The sequence below is a fragment of the Phocoena phocoena genome, chromosome 11 (assembly GCF_963924675.1).
Source record: "Phocoena phocoena chromosome 11, mPhoPho1.1, whole genome shotgun sequence".
In the NCBI taxonomy this organism is placed as follows: Eukaryota; Metazoa; Chordata; class Mammalia; order Artiodactyla; family Phocoenidae; genus Phocoena; species Phocoena phocoena.
Window position 1 is genome coordinate 57,759,976 of NC_089229.1, and position 21,066 is coordinate 57,781,041.

The 21,066-nt window shown below is 55.0% G+C and overlaps 2 protein-coding genes across 4 annotated transcripts; one reads left to right on the top strand and one right to left on the bottom strand.

Annotated features, from left to right (window-relative positions):
• The first annotated feature begins 2,809 nt into the window (after positions 1 to 2,809).
• Positions 2,810 to 10,087, top strand: ARHGAP9 (Rho GTPase activating protein 9). 2 transcript variants are annotated; one of them, XM_065886842.1, is made up of 18 exons: positions 2,810 to 2,863; positions 3,174 to 3,507; positions 3,785 to 4,008; positions 4,976 to 5,200; positions 5,381 to 5,494; positions 5,693 to 5,797; positions 6,027 to 6,088; positions 6,217 to 6,307; positions 6,515 to 6,610; positions 6,753 to 6,851; positions 7,080 to 7,221; positions 7,324 to 7,431; positions 7,776 to 7,874; positions 8,047 to 8,124; positions 8,272 to 8,325; positions 8,579 to 8,713; positions 9,069 to 9,174; positions 9,813 to 10,087. In XM_065886842.1, the coding sequence occupies exons 2-18, from the start codon at positions 3,192 to 3,194 to the stop codon at positions 9,982 to 9,984; spliced, it is 2,226 nt and encodes a 741-aa protein (XP_065742914.1). In that variant the 5' UTR covers positions 2,810 to 2,863; positions 3,174 to 3,191; the 3' UTR covers positions 9,985 to 10,087. The 2 variants fall into 2 exon arrangements, with proteins under 2 accessions (XP_065742914.1, XP_065742915.1); XM_065886843.1 differs by lacking the exons at positions 2,810 to 2,863; positions 3,174 to 3,507; positions 3,785 to 4,008 and adding an exon at positions 4,831 to 4,872.
• Positions 10,088 to 10,240: 153 nt separating this feature from the next.
• GLI1 (GLI family zinc finger 1) lies at positions 10,241 to 20,570 on the bottom strand. 2 transcript variants are annotated; one of them, XM_065886873.1, is made up of 12 exons: positions 20,522 to 20,570; positions 17,232 to 17,358; positions 16,909 to 17,001; positions 16,448 to 16,643; positions 16,049 to 16,193; positions 15,607 to 15,696; positions 15,379 to 15,516; positions 14,916 to 15,065; positions 14,131 to 14,295; positions 13,396 to 13,626; positions 12,601 to 12,868; positions 10,241 to 12,179 (listed from the first exon to the last, which is right to left on the bottom strand). In XM_065886873.1, exons 2-12 carry the CDS (start codon positions 17,329 to 17,331, stop codon positions 10,435 to 10,437), a joined length of 3,321 nt encoding a protein of 1,106 aa, XP_065742945.1. In that variant the 5' UTR covers positions 17,332 to 17,358; positions 20,522 to 20,570; the 3' UTR covers positions 10,241 to 10,434. The 2 variants fall into 2 exon arrangements, with proteins under 2 accessions (XP_065742945.1, XP_065742946.1); XM_065886874.1 differs by lacking the exons at positions 16,909 to 17,001; positions 20,522 to 20,570 and having other exon boundaries at positions 10,435 to 12,179; positions 16,448 to 16,613; positions 17,232 to 17,331.
• Between the last annotated feature and the right edge of the window lie 496 nt (positions 20,571 to 21,066).

Below are 21,066 nucleotides of genomic sequence, written 5' to 3' on the forward strand. Positions count from 1 at the left end.
AGGAAGTAGCGTGTGGCTGGAGTATGGAGTTTGTGGTGGGGAGTGTGAAAACACTGGGCTGAAAGGAGAAAGTCTCTGTAAACCACACTGTAAAATTTGGACTTTACTCTGAGGAAAATGGGAAGCCTTTGAATGGTTAAGTCAGGGGAGTGGCAGGCCATTTTTATGTTTTAGAAGCATCACTCTGGCTGCTGTGCCAGGAATGGACTGGAGAGGAGTAGAACTATATGCAAGGAGACTAGTTCAAAGGTCATATTATCTGGGCTGAAAAGGGCGGTAGTTGTAGGGATTAAAGGAAGTAGACAGGTTGGAAAGATTTAGTAATCAATTAAATGTGAGTGGTGAGGAAACAAGAGAAATTAAGGTTGGCTGCCAGGTTTCTGGCTCGGGCAATTGGGTACATCCTCTATGTACTCCAACAGATGGTAGTATTTCCCCTATCATAGTGATTATCACACTGTATTTTAATTGTTATGAGAGGGCATCTTTTTTTTTTTTTTTGGCTGCGCCAAAAAATGAGAAATCTTAGCTCCTAAACCAGGGATGGAACCCATGCCCCCTGCAGTGGAAGAGCTGAGTCCTAACCACTGGACCGCCAGGGCACTCCCCAAGAGAGGGCATCTTAATTGACAATGCCTAGCACATGGTCCTTGCCCTGGCACGTATGGTAGTAAGCATTCAATAAATATTTATAAATTTAAATTTAACTTGGGAGTTCCCTGGTGGCCTAGATTTTAGGATTCCGGGCTTTCACTGCCATGGCCCGGGTTCAGTCCCTGGTTGGGGAACTGAGATCTGTCAAGCAGCATGGTGCAGCCAAAAAAGAAATAAATAGGGACTTCCCTGATGGCACAGTGGTTAAGAATCTACCTGCCAATGCAGGGGACATGGGTCCGAGCCCTGGTTCGGGAAGATCCCACATGCTGCGGAGCAACTAAGCCCGTGCGCCACAACTACTGAGCCTGCGCTCTAGAGCCCGCAAGCCACAACTACTGAAGCCTGCGTGCCTAGAGCCCATGCTCCGCAACAAAGAGAAGCCACTGCAATGACAAGCCTGTGCACTGCAACAAAGACCCAACGCAGCCAAAAATAAATAAGTATATTTAACTTAATAGTTGTACTAGAAGAGAAACAGATTTGGGGGGGAAGCTGACAAGTTCAGTTCAGAACATACTATGTTTGTAGTACCTATGAAAAACCCAAGTGGAGTTTTTCAGTGGACAATGGATTAGACTGGAGCTCCAGAGAAAGATCTGGACCAGAGATATGGTGCCAGCAACGTATGGAGGTCATTTGAGCTGGGGAGAGAATAAGATCACCTATGGTGTATAGAATGCAAAGGGTACAGGATCTCAGACAGACTTCTGGAGTTTAAGAAGCAAGCAAAGTCCTACCTTATGCAACGGAGAAGGAACTGCTGAAAAGGTCAACTGTGTTGGCTGTTGCTGAGATATCAAGCAACATAAGGACTGCAGAGTGTCCCTGCAAAGTTAGGGGTGACCCTATGAGGAGTGAGCTTGCAAAGGTGAGGGAGTGAGGGGAAAGGAAATGGAGACCCCCATTTAGGCAACTTTCTCAAGAAGTTTGACTGTAAGAAGGAAGACAGAGATAGGGTGGAGAGTACAGTAAAAGGAAGTTCGTCTAAAGATGGGAGAGACTTGGATATGTTTAAAAGCTAACGGTAAGGAGCCAATAAAGAGGAAAAGGATAAAGTGCAGGAGAGATGGCAGAGAAGGCAGAAGAGGATGAGATTTGAGCACTTAACAACCACCAGATGAATGGATAAATGAATAAAGTTGGTCACTATTTTGGAAGTGGAAAGGGAGAGTTGAGAGGTAAGGTTCTCCACAAGTTGAAAACAGAGCAAACTAAGGAAGACATCACTGAGACAGAATCCCAATACTGGCAGCCCGGGCCTCAAGGCCTCAAATCATGTGTCGGGAGGAGAGCTGGCTCTCTGATGTCACCAAGGGGGTGGGGCACTCCCTACCCAACATCTCCAAAGCCAGACAGAAATCCTCACATCTCGAAGTGGAGAGACTGAGAGAAGGGGAAATGAGGCGTGGTCAGGTAAGGAGGAAGCACAGGCGTGGGGTTTAAAGCTCTGGCAACCGACAGCGGAGGTCAGTTCCCACCTTCCACCAGGGAGAAGCTAACGTTAGTCCCCCATTCACCCCCATAAGCTGTCAAAGCATCCTGTACTACTTGTCCATAGTCTCTGATTCAATTGTAATTAATAAATTTATTATGTCATCAGTTAAGATCTGTCTTTAAGCTTCAAGAAGGCAAGGGCTATGTCTATCTCCTTCCCTTCTCTTATCTCCAGTAGCTGACACTGTTCTTTTCACGCAGGAGGTGCTCAGCCAATCCTTGTTAAGAGCATGAATGAATGAACCCACACACTAAAGTATGGTCCCACCCAAGAGGCTTATGTACAGACGATCATATCAAGGCTGCTCAGCTCCCCAAAACACATCCTAAATTGAGAGGATGGTATTTTCACCTCTTCTTCAAACTCGGAACCCCTCTGTGTTTCTCCCAGCCACTTTCTCTTTCTCTCCAACTTGGTCTTAGTATTTCTCTGGCACTCTGTTTCTCTGTCTTTGTGTTTTTCTGAATCTGCACAGGAAGCACGCAGTTTTAGGTCTGAGGTGATTGGCAATAGAAACATTGGTGCTTGTGTAAATTTAATAAAGAGTCACACATTTTTGTATCTTTGTCATTCATTAACTCCTGTCTCTTTGCCTGTGTTCTGTCTCAGACCTGATTCTTTCTCCTCATCTTCTTGTGTCCAGCTCAAGAGTCCCACCACCACCCAGGACCAGCTCCTCTTGTCCCTGGATCTTCTGATTGGCCCCAGAAGGTACTTGGAGGAAAATCACCCAGCTAGACCCCCTCCTCTGATTTCCTGCCTTGCTGGTCTCGAAGCCCTGCTGACCACATCCTCTGTCACCTTACTTACATACTTCCTCATTAGTCACATCAGCCAGGACTTCTCAGCCCCCAAAACCTCTTACTGACCCCCACTCAGGCCCTCTGCCTTACCCTCTCCTCTTACCCCAGGCTTTCTATTCTTCCCCTCTACCCCACACTGCTCTTAGAACCATGTCTCTCTGCCTGCAAGCAGCCACTCCTATCCTTTTCTGGATCTCCCTCACCCCTTTTTCCCATAGGTGACAGTACTGGCAACAATGCTATCGAGCGGGTGGTGGCCAAGTACCCGGGGAAACCTAGGGCTGGGGACCCGGAGCGCTTCTCAGGGATCCCAGCTCTGTGCCCTGTATGCCTTCACTTACACTGGGGCAGATGGCTGGCAGGTGTCTCTGGCTGAAGGGGACAGGTTCCTACTGCTTCAAAAGACCAACTCAGACTGGTGGTTGGTAAGGCACCTGGGAACACCCTCCACCTCTCGCCCCATCTTCATCCCAGCTGCCTACATGACAGAGGACTTCAGCCCTTCCCAGAGCCCAACAACAGTCACCCCCCACCAATCCCTCTGGACTCCTGGTGAGTAAGTCCTCCCCCCGTCACCTTCCTACCTCCCTGGCTTCTGGGAATTATTGGAAAGATCCCCTTCTCTGAAGCTTTTGCTAATCCTCTACTCCTACCCCTCATCCCCACCATGGTGTCCCTATCGCCTCTCCTTCCTAGTCTCAAGCCTTCTACATCTCATGTAATTTTCTACCTGCTCTTGTCTTCCCTGTGAGCCCCCAAGATCAGGGACCCAAGCCAAGACCCATGGGGGGGACCCTGCCCCCAACTCTTCCCATTTTTCTGTTTCCAGGGCCAAAGTTACTTCCTGGCTCCCTGGAGGAGATGCACCTGTGTCAGGAAACCCCAGGCAGAGCCCAGGCTACATCTGAGCAGCCTCCTCCTCTTCCCCCTAAAATGTGTAGAAGTATCAGTGTTAGCAACTTGAGGCCAAGCCTCCTGCAGCCCTTCCAGGAAGGACCAAGTAGAAGGTCCCTTTCCCAGGAAGACTTGCTGACAGAAGCCGATGCGAACATGGTGAGTCATAGTGCTTCTTCTGAGCAGTCAGTCAACAGACATTTACTGCTGGGCTTAGTTGTAGGCACATTAGCAAACAGGACAGACAGAATCTCTGCCCTCAAGGGATTCCCATGGGGATGATGAACACATAAATAAGATAGCCCTTGGTACTAATAAGCACTACCATGAAGCTAAATGTGGTGGAGGATGAATGCAGTGGTCTAGGAATGCATCTCCGAGGAAATGACATTTAGTTGAATCTGAATAAGGAGAGACAGCCCTGAAACAAATGAGGAGATGAGAAGGAATTCTAGCTGAGGGACAGCAAGTAGCAAAGATCCTGAGGGTACGTGGAACCTGCAAAATGATAGAGGGACTGAAAGGCCAGCTTAGCTTTGCTTTTGTCTCTCAGCCTCTTGACTCCTGGCCCAGGGCAGGGTTTTTTGCTGTGTCCTGTCTTGCTAGCTCAGGTCACCGGCAAGTTTCCTCTAGAGATGGAACTCCCTTGATCTTCCTGAAGATTCAGCCCCTCCCCTCTCTCTTACTTACTAGTGGGTGAAAAATGGCCCCTCCTCTCTCACACTCCGCTAGCAGGGGCCTCTGACCCCTCTCTGTCTCCTTTTACTCTGGAAGATGTGAGGGTGGGACGCTCCTCTCGACCCCTCCCTCCATACACATGGAAAGCCTGTTCCCCTTTCCTGAGGTCCTCTGGTGGGGGTGGGGTGGGGGAGGAGGGAAGTTGGCAACAGGAAGTGAGGAGAAAAGCAAAGACTGTGAGGGAGGGAGTCAAAAAAAAAAAAAAAAAAAAACCAGAAAAAAAACAGCTGCAGGAGACTAGCGTTTCTTCCTCAGTACCTGGGTCACCCCAGCCAGGAGGTGGTGGTGAGAAAATGGTGGGGGAGAGAGGAGGAGATGGTTAGGAGAGAGAAGATCAGGGAGGGGAACAGGTAGAATAACTACCTCTTTCTTCCCCCTTTCCTTGCAGGCAAGACCCCAGACCTTCATGTCAGAGCCCCCTGTGTACTGCAACCTGGTGGACCTTCGCCGCTGTCCCCGGTCCCCACCCACAAGCCCTGCATGTCCCCCGCTGCAGAGGCTGGATGCCTGGGAGCAGCACTTGGACCCCAACTTTGGACGCTGCTTCTACATAAATTCGCTGACTGGCTGCAAATCCTGGAAGCCTCCACGCCACACTCGTACCCGAGAGATGGTGAGACCTTCCCTCCTGCTTGTCCCTTCAATCTCCTTCTTTCCCCTACTGATCCCCAAAGTAGTATGTTTTCTCACTGGGACTCTCAGAAGATCAGACAAATCAAAAAATTGTTAAGAAGGGTGTCGAGAGCCTATTGAGGTGGCATCTGGATGGAGTTTTGCCTTTCCCTCTCCCCAGAACCCTGGCTCCATGGAGGGGCCACAGACCATGAATAAGGACAACGGTGTCCTGCAACCTCAGGCAAAGGACTCAGAATCTGGCACAGGGACGCCAGGACTTTTCGACTCCCAGGTGAGATCCCTCCCCCATCCTGGTCACATGCAGGAAAAGCCATCGTTTTAGACTTTCTCTTTTATGCAAGACATTCTTCTTCAGTACCCCACCACACCCCCTGACTCACACCCCCACATCCGCACCCCTCTTCCCCCTACAGCCAGGGACTCCGAAGTTAAAGTTTCCTTCACCTGTTTCTCCAATCCCCTCCCCCAGGATTCACCCTCCCTCTGCAGACTCGCCTCCCAGCTCGACCCCTCAGACCAGCCTTCAGCTCTGCAGTCCCCTCGGCCGCTGCCGCAGGTCCTGGACGACCCCCATGTAAGTCTCCCGTTTCCTTGTGAACGCGAAGATCCTCCCTGCCCAGCCCCCAGTTCTTGCTCCTTCAGAAAGGTCTTCCTCTTTCTGAGCGTTCTCTGGGTATCCTCTCTTACCGAGCACCGCCCGCTCAACTGTAAAGGACCTCACTCCTGGGAGATCCCCTGGGGAAAACCATGGTGACTGTGGGGGGCTCTGGGTGGCTTATTGTACCTTTCCTTCCTCTTGCCAGGAGGTGGAAAGGTCGGGCATGCTCAACATGACGAAGATCGCCCAGGGCGGCCGCAAGCTCCGGTGAGAACTGGGAACACAGCAGGGGCGGGGACTGTCGGATTCCGCGGGTAGCGCCAAGTGTTGGGCCCTCGCGGACGCGAATGTAAATGACCTCTGCACTATTATCACTGACCCCGCCGCCCCTGCAGGAAGAACTGGGGCCCATCTTGGGTAGTACTAGCGGGTAACAGCCTGGTGTTCTACCGAGAGCCACCGCCGACCGCCCCCTGCACCGTCTGGGTGAGTGTGAGGGAGGGGAGCAGCGGGGGGCACGAGGGGTTCCGGCACAACTTCTACAGACGTCAGGCCTACCGGGGGGGGGGGGGGGGAAGGAGGAGGGCACGTCGAGAGGAAGGAGCGCAGCCTCCCGTGTCCTCGCAGTCCACCGGGTGAGAGGGAGGCCGTGAGGGAAACCGCCGTGGCCTCAGTTTCTCCCCGGATCGCCAGGGACCAGCGGGTAGCCGACCCGAAAGCAGCGTCGACCTGCGCGGGGCCGCCCTGGCCCATGGCCGCCAGCTGTCCAGCCGCCGCAACGTCCTACACGTGAGCGCTCTCCCGCTCATCCCCGAAGCCCCGCCCGGCCCGAGGGTGCGCCCCCAGTTTCCGTCACGGGTCTCCCGCTGGGCCTCCCTGCTCTTTATGCTCCTTCCCGCTGACTCAAGCCCTTTCCCCGCGGGCCCCTCAGATCCGCACGGTCCCTGGCCACGAGTTCCTGCTGCAGTCAGACCAGGAGGCCGAGCTACGCGCCTGGCACTGCGCACTGCGGGCGGTCATCGAGCGCCTGGTGAGATGGGTGGGAGGTGGCGGGACAGTGACCCGGGAGAGGCTCGGACGGGCAGAAGGAGTGGAGAAGGAACTGTAGGATGTGGGGTGGTGAGGGACAAGGTGGCAGGTAGAGCCCTGGGGTGGGCCTGGGATGTGTGGGACCCCAGCAGCCGGCAAGGGGGGTGCAGATTTCTCTCCTAGCTCTCTTCCAACCTCTGATTCAGCCCATCTTGCTGTGTGGATATAGGATCGAGAAAACCCCCTGGAGCTGCGTCTGTCCGGTTCGGGACCTGCGGAGCTGGGGGAACTGAGCGCGGGGGAGGACGAAGAAGTAGAGTCCGAGCCGGTGTCCAAGTCACTGCTGCGGATCAGCAGCCGTCGGAGCTCCAGTTAAGGGGCAGGCCTGGTGGGCGGGGTCTGGGGGCTTTTCCCCGCTCCTCGGAGCCCCAGTCGCCGCTGCTCTCATGCTCAGATTCCACTTGCTTCCGCAGGTCGGTGTCCGGAAGGAGCTGAGCAGAACCGGGTACGAAACAAACTAAAGCGGCTTATCGCAAAGAGACCGCCCTTGCAAACCCTGCAGGAGCGGGGTCTGCTCCGAGGTGAGATGGGTTGGGCCACCTAACGCCCTTCTTCGTGCCTGCTTTAGTGTTTTTGCAAGCACTTTTATTTACATTCCGGATCTCGGCATCAGCCCATTTCAGGGATGAGAAAACTTCAGCGAGGCTCAGAATAGAGCTTCCCAGAACTAGATCAGCAGACTTCTGAGACCACTGCTTTTCCCCCCTGCAGCTGATTGTTGGGGGGAGGGGGTATACTTCCTTGCCCAGACCTGGAACAGGCAGGCAGGAGAGCCAGCCCAACTTTGGGGCGAAGACCCGTGCTAGAAAGAGCTTTCATGGGTGACGCTGTCACTGGCTTCCCACCTCACTCTGTGCCTCCCCAGACCAGGTGTTCGGCTGCCAGTTGGAATCACTGTGCCAGCGGGAAGGGGACACTGTGCCCAGCTTTGTGCGGCTCTGCGTTGCTGCTGTGGATAAGAGAGGTCACTTTCCCAGAGACCCCAGAATCTCCCCTTCTAACAGGCCAAGGCCCAGAACTCCCCACCTCTCCCATCCTAGTCTTCCTTCTGCCCTTTTTTCACTCTACCCTCAGATCCCTCACCAGCACACACTTTAGAGCACGAATCCTTATCTGCTCCCGGCCTTATCTCCTAGGTCTAAATGTGGACGGCATTTACCGGGTGAGCGGGAACTTGGCAGTGGTCCAGAAACTTCGCTTCTTGGTGGACAGAGGTGAGGTGGCTCTGGGCAGGTGTGGTACTAAGAACTTCATGTATCAGAATCACAGGTGGTTCTGAGTGAGGGAGCTGGCAGAAAAGGGACGTCTTCTGTCTTGAGCTACATGTCTTTGTGCTTGATCTCTTCTTATACATGTTGCAGAGCGGGCGATCACCTCCGATGGGAGATACGTGTTCCCAGAACAGCCAGGACAAGGTACTTACATGGAGGGCCCCTCAGACCCTTAAAAGTCACCCACATCATCCCTGCTCCCCGTGGATTCCCCCGTGTCCTGCTTCTGGGGGGTTGTCCCCATCCTGATTTCTGCTGTCTTGCCCCACTGTGGACCCCTTAGGCATTCCTGTGGTCTGCCTTAACTGAATCTTTTCTTTTCCCAAACTCCTGATCTCTCAGTTTCTGGGTCCCTCTGGCCATTTCTGAGCCCCTCTGTACCTCCTTCTCCTTCCAGAAGGCCGATTAGATTTGGACAGTGCTGAGTGGGATGACATTCATGTGATCACTGGAGCCCTGAAGCTTTTTCTCAGGGAGCTACCCCAGCCTCTGGTGCCCCCACTGCTGCTGCCCCATTTTCGTGCTGCCCTTGGTAAAGGATGGGAGCTTTGGGCAATACCCTTGATATGGGGTGGAGGGGAAGTGGGGGGAGCATGAGTGATAAAGAATAGAGTAGAGGTTCCCTTATACGCTTCTGTCCCATCCTGAGCACAGAGATGGAAAATAACTTTCAACTAATGTGCCAACTCCAGTTGTTGTTTTGGTGAGTGTTTAGAGGGCTGAGTTTAAAAGAATTCTAAGGTTGCAGTTGGGCTCAGCAAGAAAGAAAGCTGTGATAGATAAATGATGTCTTCACCGAGCAAGGGAAAGAGTAGTGAGTTTACCCACCCTGCCCTAGCGCCTTCCCTAACCTCACTCCCATGCCCTTCCCATCACTCTCTCTCTAGCACTCTCTGAATCAGAACAGCGCCTCTCTCAAATACAAGAATTAATAAGCTCAATGCCGAAGCCCAACCATGACACTCTACAGTACCTCCTGGAGCATTTATGCAGGTCAGGAAGACTGAACATCTTTGTTCATGTTGGGAGAGGGTGGGATGGGGCCTGCAGCTGGGACTCTGTGTTCAGATGGGGTGAAGGTAGGGAAACACCTAAGTTTAGTGGGTGATGGAGGAAATAAGCAACCTCTGTGCAGAGCACATATCACCAGAGTCAAAGCCTTTTTGCTCAGTCAGCATCAAATGGGGAACTGGGGACCAAGACAAGCCCAGGGATGCTGCAAGAGAAATAAGGAAAATCTCACCCTCTCCCTTCCCTCTGCTTCTTCGTCTTTCACTGGGACAGTAGGGATGACTTATTTGGTGGAGTTGGGCCTGGGCAGTGACCTCTGAGAGAGCATAGCCATTTGAATTAAAGCCTCCCAAATTGTGAGCAGAGAGGATTCTAGGGGCAGTTTCTGAAGTTGGGAAGAGGTGGGTGTATCCTAGGTTGTATCTTCAAGTTGTATCCTGAAGGCTTCTCCATTGATTTCATCTCCGTCCCCCTGGAGGCTCTCTCCTTGATTGATTTTCTTCAGCCACCGCATGGAGGGATCCCAAAGTGAACTCTTCCTCAAACCTCTGAAGGGTTAGATTTATTTGCAGTGGCAAGGCTGCTGCCCTATGGCCCTGTCTCTTGGCCTTTGCCCACAGGGTGATAGCACACTCAGACAAGAACCGCATGACCTCCCACAACCTGGGAATTGTGTTTGGACCAACCCTATTTCGACCGGAGCAGGAGACATCTGACCCAGCGGCCCATGCCCTCTACCCTGGGCAGCTCGTCCAGCTGATGCTCACTGACTACACCAGCCTCTTCCGCTGACTGGGGCAAGGTAGAAGAGAAAATGTGTTTCTGGTGATTTCTGTTGGATAGCCTTTGGTGGGGGTTGTTCTGCTTTGAGGATATCCCTTTAAATCCTGTGTCTACCTGATGACTGTCTCCATCTTTGTGAGTCTGACCTGAGGGGTTGGGAAAGGGTGAGGAAGCTTCTCTAAAGAGGGAAGTGGATGGATTAACCCCTGCTTCTCTAGTTCCCTGTCATCACCCCTCCCCCAAGATAACATATAAAGCAGGGCTCTTTCTGATGCAGTTCCTTTATTATCAGGAAACAGTGTCATTATCAAATTCCTCCCCAAATATAGTTAGACTGTGTACAGCCCCAGCCCATACCTCCCATCCCTGGGGTATTCCAGGGGGCTATGGCTCCTCCTCCTGACTTCTTTGTAGGGATGGAAACCCCTTAGGAAATGTGGATCTGTGATTCCCCACTCCTTAAGCACTAGAGTTGAGGAACTGTGTCTCCCCAGGCAGGGATCCCAGTAAGACACTCATGTTGCCCACAGCCATGTTGGGGGTCCCAGAAGGAGGTGGGGTATGTTCAGAGCTGTCCCTCTGATCATGGGAGGGGGGAGGACTCAGCCCCTGGGGCTCATCCAGAATAGCCACAAAGTCCAGCTGAGTGTTGTCGAGATCAAGAGAGTCCAGAGGGTTACACACCTGCCCCTCAGGAGGAGGGTACAAGGCTGGGCCCCCTCCCAGCCTGCCCACCTCAGGATGGCCACAGCTGGGGTTGGTGCCCCCTGCCTTGAGGGGCCCATAGCAAGTGGGTAGTGGGGGCAGAAGTCGGGGTGGTGCTGCTGCCCTATGGGAAGCCTTGTTTGCCCCTACTGCAAAATTTTCATGGCATGGTGAAGGGGTAGGATAGGAGCCTGACTTGTGATTGGGCAAGTTAGGTACAAAGCCAGGTCCATATGTGGCCACTTGTGCCTTGGCAGGGCTCAGGCTAACCTGGGAACCCCCCAGAAACTTGGGACTCTGGTAGAGAGGGTCCTGGACTGGGGGATCTCCCCTGCCCCCTCCCTCCCACATCAGCTCCTGTTGAGACTGAACATAATTACACACAAGCTGCGCCTTGAGCTGTCCTGTAGAATGAGTAGGGGACTCAAAATCCAGGCTGGGCCTGGGTTCTGAAGGAAGATAATCGGGAGGTGGCTGGGTATAGGTGCCTGACTGGGGATACTGGGGAGGGGGAGGCTGGGGGTAGTGGGAGAATAGAGGCTGTGAACGTGGAGGCCCCTCACTGGGGTGGGCATTGAGGCAGGGTGCCAGTCCTGTGGAGTCAGAACCCACTGGACACCCCTGTTCCGGCTTCACCTGCACTTGTCCATAATGTTCAAGACGAGGACACTGGCCGTAGGCCCCAGCTGGAGGCTTGGGGCCTGGGTACAACCCAGAGTGGGAAGGGAACTCGCCCCATGTTTCTGGGGTGGGTTCAGGATAGGAGACCTGCTGGGGACAGGGGTTGGGGCCGTAGTTGGTAGGCGGACCAGGCCCAAGAGGCAGGGAGCCTGGACCTCTAGCTCCATAAGGCTCAGCTGCTGCCCCCTCAGGTCCCCCATATCCCAGAGTATCAGCAGGCGGGAAGTCCATATAGGGGTTCAGACCACTGCCCATCATGGAGGTCCCAACCTCTGGCTCCTCCCGTAGCCCTCTGGTATCCATGGCGACATTCTCAGTGATGCTGGGGGGCTGTGGGGAGTAGACAGAGGTTGGGAGTTGGGGATCAAAGTTCCGTCCTCCTCCTGCCACTGTGGGGGGTGTGTGGACACAACCCAAGCTCTTGAACCGCTGGACTCTGGCTGGGGCAGGGCGGTCTGCAGACCGGGCTGGGTCACTGGCCCTCCGGGTGACCCCTGCATTGGGGCTGTATCCTGGATACTCGGCTCGGCTTCTCCAGGGAGGTGCAGGAAGACCCCCCATCCGATCCAGGCTGGGTGCTGCAGTGGGTGGGGTACCACCTCCCCTGGCTGAAGCGTATCTTGCCCGGAGCAGGTAGTGCTGGGCAGGCGTGAGGCCAGGCAGAGAGGATGCCCCGTTCTCTGGTGGGGAACCAGGGGGGAAAGGGGAAGCCAGGGAGGAGCGGCGGCTGACAGTATAGGCTGAGCTGACGCTGCTGGAGCTGCTGCTGCGGCGGTCAAGAGATACTGGGGGGCCCAGACGGCGAGACCCAGGAGTGCCTGCAAGTGATAGGTAGAAAAGGCCGGGGGGCCAGGGAGCCCTCTGAGTCTCACCCTGCCTCCCCCAAGGGATAGCCTTGTCCTGGAATCCCAAGGAAGGCTCCTTAACTCTAACCACTCAGTTTTGTCTCCTCCTTCACCCATGCCCTTTCTGCTTCTGGGTCACCAGGGATTCAGGGTCGCTGTGAACAGTCCTACAGGCTGTACACTGCACAATCATAGGGGACCGCATTTGCATCGTAGACTTTGTATGTCACAACAATTTTCTGATAGATGGAAGGAAAGCGTCTTGAGGAGGGAGGACGTTTTTCTAATTGTACAAAGGAGCTGTATAGCAGCCCTGAAGGGTGAAGTCCTCCTTCCAACCCCAGGGAAGGTCCAGGTCCCAGCCTAGCAACCACCCCCAACACCCATCTCTCACCGGTGTGGGTCAAGCTGGGCAGTTTGAGGCCCCGGGGCCCTGTTGGTCGGAATTGGTGTAGCTGGTCCAGCCTAAGGTTCTCAAGGCGGCGAAGAGTAGACAGACCGGTGCCAGCAATGCAAGGCCCCTCGTCCAAGCTAGACAGGTCCTCAGTGCTGCCCCCTGCATTTCCAGTCATTTCCACACCACTGTCTGTATTGGCTGCGCTGCCTGCTGGGGAGTGGTCACTGCTGCAGGACGACTGGGCCCCAGGGCTTGGCTGTGGCTTCTGTGGGGAAGATGAGGGCTAAGGGTGGCACCTATCCCCCTTCCCCACAGTTCCCTGAACTTGGTGAGTGGCTAAAGCCTGTGTCCCAGTGACTGCCTGAGGGTATAGAGAGGGCTGAGCAAGTGAAAGACGAGGGCAAAAGGTGATGAGAAGAGCCTAGACTACCTTGACTCAAATTTGGGCTCTATGACCTTGAACAATTTCTCTATGCCTGAGTTTCCTTATCTGAAAATGGGGAGAGTAAGTTCCTTTCTCATGAAGTTGTTGTGAGGAGTACGTGAAATTATACAGGCACAAGGCCTAAAATAATATACTAATTCCTATATATGAGTTTGTTGAACCCATGAAATAATTAATTACACTAAAATCCCTAGATCTGAGGTAGCCCAAGGAGCAAAACTTGGATAAGAGACTGGGGGACCGGCCACAGAAGAGAGATTTGCACAGGAGGCAATGGACCAGTTGGGAGGGGACTGGAAAGATGTCGGCAGGGCAGGCGGGGGTATGGAGGCAGGGGGTTGCCTCACCATGGCACCCTCCGGCACAGCCAGTCTGCTCTCCTCCCTGATGGGGCCTCCGTCCCGCTCCCTCTTGGGCTCCACTGTGGAAAGAGCTGGTGCCCGGGGCAGGGGGCCATCTCCTCGGTGCCGCTTGGTCACGTGGGCGTCAGGACCATGCACTGTCTTGACATGTTTCCGGAGCGAGCTGGGATCTGTGTAACGTTTGGTGCAGCCAGGGAGCTTACACACATAGGGCTTCTGTTGAATGGAGAGTGAAGACAGCAGGCAAAAGGATCAAAGCGGGAGAATTCAGAAGAAATGGGAAAAAGTGGTGGTAAGTGAGGACGAGGGGGGTCAGGGAGAATGCATAGCACCCAAGGAAATAAGGAGAGTAGGGCCCTTGGAGTAAAGGATGAAAGGATCAAGGGGAAGATTAGGAAAACTGACAGCCCAGGCCTGGGAAAGATGAGGGGGTGAAGCCAGGTCTGTGAGGCCTCATAAATTCAGGGGTTGAAGGGACCAGGGGGTCTCTTCTAGTTAGAATGTGTCTGTTTTAGTTTAGCCCTTTGGCTGGTTAGAGGAGGGGTGGTAAGTGGAAATTCTTGGTTTCAGAAAGACCTTCTTCAGGTGAATTATATGGGTCGGGGATAGGGGGAACTCACCTCTGTGGAGTGGGTGCTGGGCTAAGGGATTTCTTATGGGGGAACCTCCCCAGTAGGTGGCTTCTTTAAGTGGGGAGGGTCTCTTGAGTGGGGCATTCACCTCATTGGAGTGGGTCCGATTCTGGTGCTTGGCTCGGTCACTGGCATTGCTGAAGGCTTTACTGCAGCCCTCGTGTTCACACATGTATGGCTTCTCACCCGTGTGTGACCGCAGATGTGTCTTCAGATTTTCCAGGCGTGAGTATGACTTCCGGCATCCCTCAAACTAGGGGACATGGGGGTCAAAGGATCGCTCTCAGACAGAAGGACATGGAGATTAGTGGAACCCTGAATCTCAAAAGGGACATACATCAGAGAATATAACTCAGGATGGGAGAGCACTGGGGCTTCAGAATTCCCCAAATTCAGGGACAAGGGCAGGCAAGAGCTGGGGGAACAGAAGTAGCTGGAGGAACTCGGCCTGCAGGGACATGGAGCTGAGGCAGCGAGCAGCCCCTGGTCAAACCAGGGCACGTCTCCTGCATGGGGAGCCCGGACTGTCTTAGGAGGGGTCATCCGGGGAGTGTGTGTCCTCAGTGAAGGACTTCCCCATTAGGCAGAGTTCCAGACCCAGTGCCTAGGGCCCACTGTACTTCTAGGGGCCCACAAAAATGTTTTAATTTCTTTTAAAAACAAGGGGAAAAATTAGCTTTTAGGTCCAAGAAAGTGTTCTAATATATAATATCAATATGTTCATCTTCATACCAACCTAGTCATAAAATACAATTTTTGAATATTTGTTTATGGAGGAAGGGACCTATGAAGGCAAAAGTCAGACTGGGCCCTGCCTTGGTGGGGAGCCCCGATTTAGAAAGGAACCCTGAGCTTGGGGAGGGGGTGCCTCACCGTGCACTTATGTGGCTTCTCGCCTGTGTGTCTGCGCATGTGCACCACCAGCATGTACTGGGCTTTGAAGGGCCTCAGCTCCCTGGAACAGCCCCCCCAATGGCACACAAACTCCTTCCGCTCTCCGTGGATGTGCTCGCTGTTGATGTGCTGAGGGAGAAGATGCGGAGGTTCTCTGCGGTTCCCTATGCCCCTGAGATCCACAACAGACCTTCCCTGGACCTCCCCACCCCACCATATCCCTCCATGGCTTCCCATCATGGGGGAAGAAGAGGCAGGAAGAACATCATAGCCCACAGCTCCGTTCTTCCAAGTTTCTGAAACAAAGCTACACCTCCTGAATTTCTGCCTACCCACTGGGCACCCAACCTCTGACCTCCTGCCCTTAGCCTGATTCCACCATGTCCCACCCAGAACGTCCTACAGGCTCCAGCCAGCACTCCTGTTACCCCCTGCGGCTCACATGCACCAGCTGCTCCTGGGAGTCGAATTCCTGACTGCAGCCATCCCAGCGGCAGTCAGTCTCATACACAGAATCGTGCTCAGGCTTCTCCTCTCTCTCCAGGTCTTCCCGCCCATCCAGCATCCCCAGCAGGGGATCCTAGGGTAGGAGAGAAAATTCTAGTGTCACCTGGGTGACAGCTTTTGTTTCGCTCAGGTTGCAGAGGTAAAGCTCCCCGCTCCCCCTTACCTGTGTGCCCGTGGAGTTGGGGCTGCACATATCACCTTCCAAGGGCTCCTCTGGGCGCTTGCTAAGCAGTGCATCCAGCTCAGACTTCAGCTTCCCCGAGGGCAGAGGTGAGGATGGTGAAGGGAGAAGTGAGCAGGAAGAAGGGAGAGCCCAGCCAGGTCTTCCTGCCCTGAGTGCCCCCACCCAAGCAGCTGGAACCCCTGGGTTTGGAAGAGACTTCCTCCTTAGACTGCACTGGTGAGTGGGATGGGTGAAAGGTGGGATCTCATTTGGAAGAGACTGATTCAACCCCAAGGAGCGAATCCCAGCACCCATACCCCTTAATTTTTCTGGCACTGAAAACTTGTACATCCTCTGTTCTTCATTCACCTTTCCTCTAAAAAGTCTACCACCCACCTACCAGGAACTGAGGGAAATCAGGTGACAATATGAGGACTCTCACCTGGCAAGTTGAGAGGGGTCCCCGGGACTGAGGATGTGGCATCATCCCACCCTGGGTGGGCTCATGGGGACCACAGGGCTGGACCCCGAAGGAAGGCGAGGTCCCTTTTTGGTGATTCATCTGGGGTGAGAATCCCAGAGATGGGCTGAGGAGGAGGAGGAGAGGCAGTTACTTAGGACTATCATCTCAGAAAGCCTCAGGAGTGCTTGAGCTCTTTGGAGGGTTTCTGGAAGACGGTATGGGAAGTGGTTGAGGCAGTCCCAGGGAAGTACTGAGCAGGGCTTCCACGCCTTTGAAGTGATAAGGATTCAAATAGGGTCAGGTGGTTTGGAGGGCTTGAGGCTTTTAATGGGATTTGGTAGGGCCTTTAGGGGCCTCTTAGCCCGAGGCTGTCTGCACCTCATGGTGCCGATGGAGAGGTGACCATAGGAGCCCCCCGGAGATGCACAGCGTGAGTTGATGAAGGCCACGAGGGAGCTGGGTGAGGTGCGGATAACTGTCTGCAGGTCCAGGCTGGCGTCTGACAGAGGTGAGATGGAGAGAGCCCGCTTCTTGGTCAATTTGACTGCACTCCGGGGAGGAGGAAACAGTGGGGCTGGGGCAGGAAACAGGGGAGATAGATACGGTAAAGGAGCATGTCCCCCATGCATGCAGCCCACGGGTCCTGACTCTCAGCCAAAAGAAATGACACCAGACTCTGCCCTGTTGACCCCATCTGTGACCTCTTGATCATGCTCTGATTCCTTGATCCCATCTCCAAGCATTTCCTCTTCCAAAGTAGATGCCCTGCCCTCCAACTTTCTCCCTCAGGACAAGTCCCAAAGAGGCAGAAAGGAAAGAGATGTTGCCCGAAGCCTCACCCTCCGTGCAGCTGCTGGTCTCTCTGGCTGGCCCGTAACTGTGGGGGCCAGACATGAGGGTGGCCTGGTGGCAGAAGGGCAGACCAGGCAGTCCTAGAAAAGAGATACAGCTGGAATGGGGGTTGGGAATGGAGGACACATGAGGTCTCACCTTGAAACCCGAGGTAAGGCCCGATCCCATATTCCAAGCACCAATGACATGGGGCCTCAGATCTTTTTGTATATGGAAAACTGGCATGGGGCTGGCGATAGACGAGGGATCCCTGGGACTGGGTGAGAGATCTGCCAGTCATCAAGGTCCGGGGATTGGTGTACGCACTGACCTTCTGTCCCCATGCTGGGGGCCCCCTGACTGGGGAGGGGCCGGAGACAGCAGGGCTCGCCATAGCTACTGACTGGCGGTGGGGTCATCGAGTTGAACATGGTGTCTCAGAGGAGAGTGTGGGGACACTGCAGGAGGGGAAGGGAGATCTGCAAGTTATAAAGGCAGGAGAGAAACATGGAAGGTCAGATAACTAAGTCAGGTGCCGAACCCTGGGCAGAGCACCTCCAAGACATCTGCCATGGGAAATCAAGTTGAAGTGAGCTTCACTCAGCCAGGGGAGGGTAAGGAGAGAAGTCCTATAGAGGTAGAGGCAGTCTTGGGGATCTTTGTGGGAACCGGGTGGGAGCTTTGCCTGGGTGGGGTGTGTGTGTGTGTGTGTGTGTGTGTGTGTGTGTGTGTGTGTGTTTTATACCATGGGCCCTCTGTTTCATCTTGTTCTGACCATGGGCCAGCTTTGAGGGTGTGGGATGGGGGAACTCAGGAGGAGTGACTGACCTCAGGCACTGGGCTGGCTGCTCAGCCTGAGCCCCTCTCCCTTTCTTCATTTGTTGCTCGCTGCCTAGGGACAGCCCGTCTACAACCTCTCCAGTGTCCAGCAGAGGGAGCCCTCGCCACAGCCCAGAGAGGCTGACGGGGCCAGGAGGGAGCCCAGAAGATCTGTCCTTTCCTCTCTAAGGCAGAAACTGTGTGGAAGGGGATAAAGTTTCTGAGGAGAGCCTCCAGGGTCTGTTGGGTACAAAGGATGGAAGCTGGTGTTATTCAGGGGTGGTTTGAATCTGGGCGCCCGCCTAACTCTTTTGGTCTGTTTTGCGGGAACAGGAAAGGGGCTGTGAGGGAAAACTTTGGGAGAATACAGACACACACACACACACACACACACACACACACACACACACGTCATCCATTAGAGAGGAGTAGTGAGGGAGAAGAGGGTGCCGCTGTCCGCTTTTCTCCTCAAACTCCAGTTTTTACTCCACCCCGGGTTTTCCGGTCTCCCAGGACTGAGGGTGGGGTGGGGCGGGGTAGGGTGGAGAGCGACTGGGAGCGGGCCGGCCGGCGCGGTGGGTGATCCCAGGATGCTGGGATTTAGGGTGAGGGCGGGGGTAAGATGGGGAGCGGAACCCGGACCCCATGACCCAGCCCGAGCCCCGCAGCCTGGGCTGTACTCTTCCTAACTCCTCCTTTACCAGCGGAGATCCGGATCCTGCAACCAAGACCTCCCAACTCGACCTTGGCACTACTTTAGGGGGGGGCACAGCTGGCTGGCAGCTGGATGGGGGGACACTTCTCCCGCCTCTTTCCTCTATGACTCACCCAGGGGAAGGAGGCGGGGGCTAGCAAACGACCCCCCCAAAACTAAAGAGACTCCCCCAAACATGCCTACTCAGTCATCTTCCTGCCCCAGTGCCCAGCCATAGGGGAGGCCGAGATGGAAATTGGGCGACATCCCTCCTCACCCACGCGTGCCACAGCCCACCCACGTCTCCCCTTCACATTAGTGAAAGGAAGATTTCGCCAACTTTTCCAGCTTCAGAAAATTAAGTTTTTCTGGGGTGTGGATGAGAGCGCAGGATGGGGCAGGGAGCTCCAGGGTTCCCTTGCTGGAGCCCTGAATCATCCTCTGTGTCTCCCAATTTTCCAGAGTCCCCCCTCGCACCCCCGCTCCCCAACTCCCAGGAGTCGGCCCCGCCCCCCTTCTCCCGGTCCCGCCTTCCCCGCCCCCGTGCCTCCTCGGCCCACCCAAGTCGCCGCCGCAGGCTCTGGCTGCAGACGGCTCCGCTTCCCCCGCCCGCCCCGGGAGCCCAGTCGAGCGAGCTGCAGCGGAGTGGAGGGAGGGTGGACTGAGAGGCGGGACACATTCTTCCCTCGTCCCCTCGGTACATCCAGAGAGCTGGCATTGGCGCCCGTGGGAGGGGGCACTCTTGGAGAGTGGGAGTCCCCTTGGTGGGGTGAAAAAGAAGAATCCAGAAACTACAGGGAGAGAAAGTGACTAGGGTAAATAAAATAAGGTGTGTCTGGGGAGGGGGAGGGGCCAGGACACCTTAGGTTCCCGGGTATCCCAGCTAGCTTCCCAAGGGTTAACCCCTCCAGACCCCCGGGAACCCCCTAGTGACGTCAAGGGCGGGGTCTGTGCTGCCTGGCAGGGGATGCCTGGGAGATAATGGGGGGGGTGTCTCTGGACCCCGCCCCCCAAGGAAAACCCACCCTTATTCCGGCCCTTACAACTCCCCCCCGGGAAACTGCGCTGCCTTCTCCCTCTACTGGACCGTAAAGACCTATCCTACGAAGACCGCAGTTCTCCAGCGCCCTAAAACCTTCAGTCCCCAGTGTCTATAGGATCCCCTTTCCCTAATCCTGTCCCCAAAGCTAGCTGCCCAGGACGGATTGTTTCGGGGTCATGGGGCCTGAAAGAGGCTTCAGAGCGGGGAGCAAGGGCAGGCAGGGTGGTCTGAGCCAGAGGAGGGGCCTCGGTCCCCAGCTCCCGTTCGGGAGGGGGGCCAACGGTGATGCACAGGCAGGCAGTGGCCAGTGGTCCCACCCCATCCCAGTAGGGGTCTCCCTGTGGCTGGCCCCAGCTGCCCTGGTGGTCCTGAGGTCAGAGGGTCAAGACAAGGTCTCCTCAGCTCCTCCTTAGCACCCTGCCCACAGCCATTGGGACCCAGGAGTCCAAATTCCTTGGGGAGTCTTCCTAGGGCCTAAACTAGACACTGACTCCACCAGCCCCCTTCCTACTACAGAAGACAATTCTTTTTCCCCAAAATACATGCACCAGCAAGCACATCTGTCACAAGACAGGTCAGAGCTTTAAGCCCAGCCGCCCCCCAGTGGTTTTGTCACCTCACACACCCTATCTAGGAGACTCTCCATCGCTGTTCCCTCCTTTCAGAAACACTGATGTCTTCCTGCCCTGCGCTCACAATCACACCTGGAGTCCCCTCTACCACGCAGACCTCCAGCTAACCGTCCTTCCAACCTCTTCATCCCAACCTCATTAAAGTGAGATGTTCCTAACATGTGGGAGAGGCGGAGACAAACAAAGAGATCCACGGTTGCCTGAGACAGAGACACACAGACTGTCAGAAGAAAAAAAATACAGAGAAAGGGAGATACATTTGAAAAAACTCTCCAAACTTTCTAATATCTTATCCCAGGCTCTCCCACTCTTATTTTGCCTCTATGCCCTAGGTCTCCCGCTTTGGCTGGGCAGTGTCCCTTGCAAGTAGAGCATCCCCTCAGGTCCCTTCCCCCACCGCTCCCAGGTGGTCCCCCTCCTGCCCCCCTTCTCACCTCCGTCTGGGCGCAGGACTCGGGATGCGCGGTCCAGGGCTGGAGTCTGGGCTGGGGGGTGTGCGGTGGGGAGGGGGGGGGCGGACAGGGCTACAGCAGCGCAGCCTCAGGGCCACCCCCACCCCCCAACCTGGCCCCCAGCCCTCCAGCCGGCCCAGCCCGCCGGGCCGCGAGCCGGGACCACCCGCGAGAAGCGCAAACTTTTTTTTCCCTTTTGCAAAAACTTTTTCTCTAGCCGCTGGCGCGCCGCCGCTCTTCCCGCTCGCCCCTCACCTCCCTCCTATTTCCCTCCCTCTTGCCGTTCCGGAGGATGAGGCGGGGTAGCTGGAAGCAAGAGAGGGGGTGCCGGGCTTACTGCACCCCCAGGACCCCCAGGATCCTCCCCCTCCCTTGAGGCACCCTATACTGCCTAACACACACACCCCCCCCCCCGCGCTGAACATGCTGCTGGTAGTGGGCAGTAAATCCCGGCGTGGATCCCTGGATCGGCTGCCTACGAAGAGGCCCTGAATCAGAGCCAGAAAAAACAAATTGAGAAATATATT

Bases quoted from the DNA above. Each gene is read 5' to 3' on its own strand.
- GLI1 (XM_065886873.1), bottom strand. From the start codon at position 17,331: ATGTTCAACTCGATGACCCCACCGCCAGTCAGTAGCTATGGCGAGCCC. The intron at 15,697-16,048 runs GTGAGAGTCCTC...CCCTCGGGGAAG, and splicing joins GACCCCTCTCAACTTGCCAG to CTGAAGTCTGAGCTGGATGC. The intron at 12,869-13,395 runs GTGAGGCAACCC...TCTTCCCCACAG, and splicing joins CTGTGCCGGAGGGTGCCATG to AAGCCACAGCCAAGCCCTGG.
- ARHGAP9 (XM_065886842.1), top strand. From the start codon at position 3,192: ATGCTATCGAGCGGGTGGTGGCCAAGTACCCGGGGAAACCTAGGGCTG. The intron at 4,009-4,975 runs GTGAGTCATAGT...CTTTCCTTGCAG, and splicing joins CAGAAGCCGATGCGAACATG to GCAAGACCCCAGACCTTCAT. The intron at 7,222-7,323 runs GTTAAGGGGCAG...TTGCTTCCGCAG, and splicing joins CAGCAGCCGTCGGAGCTCCA to GTCGGTGTCCGGAAGGAGCT.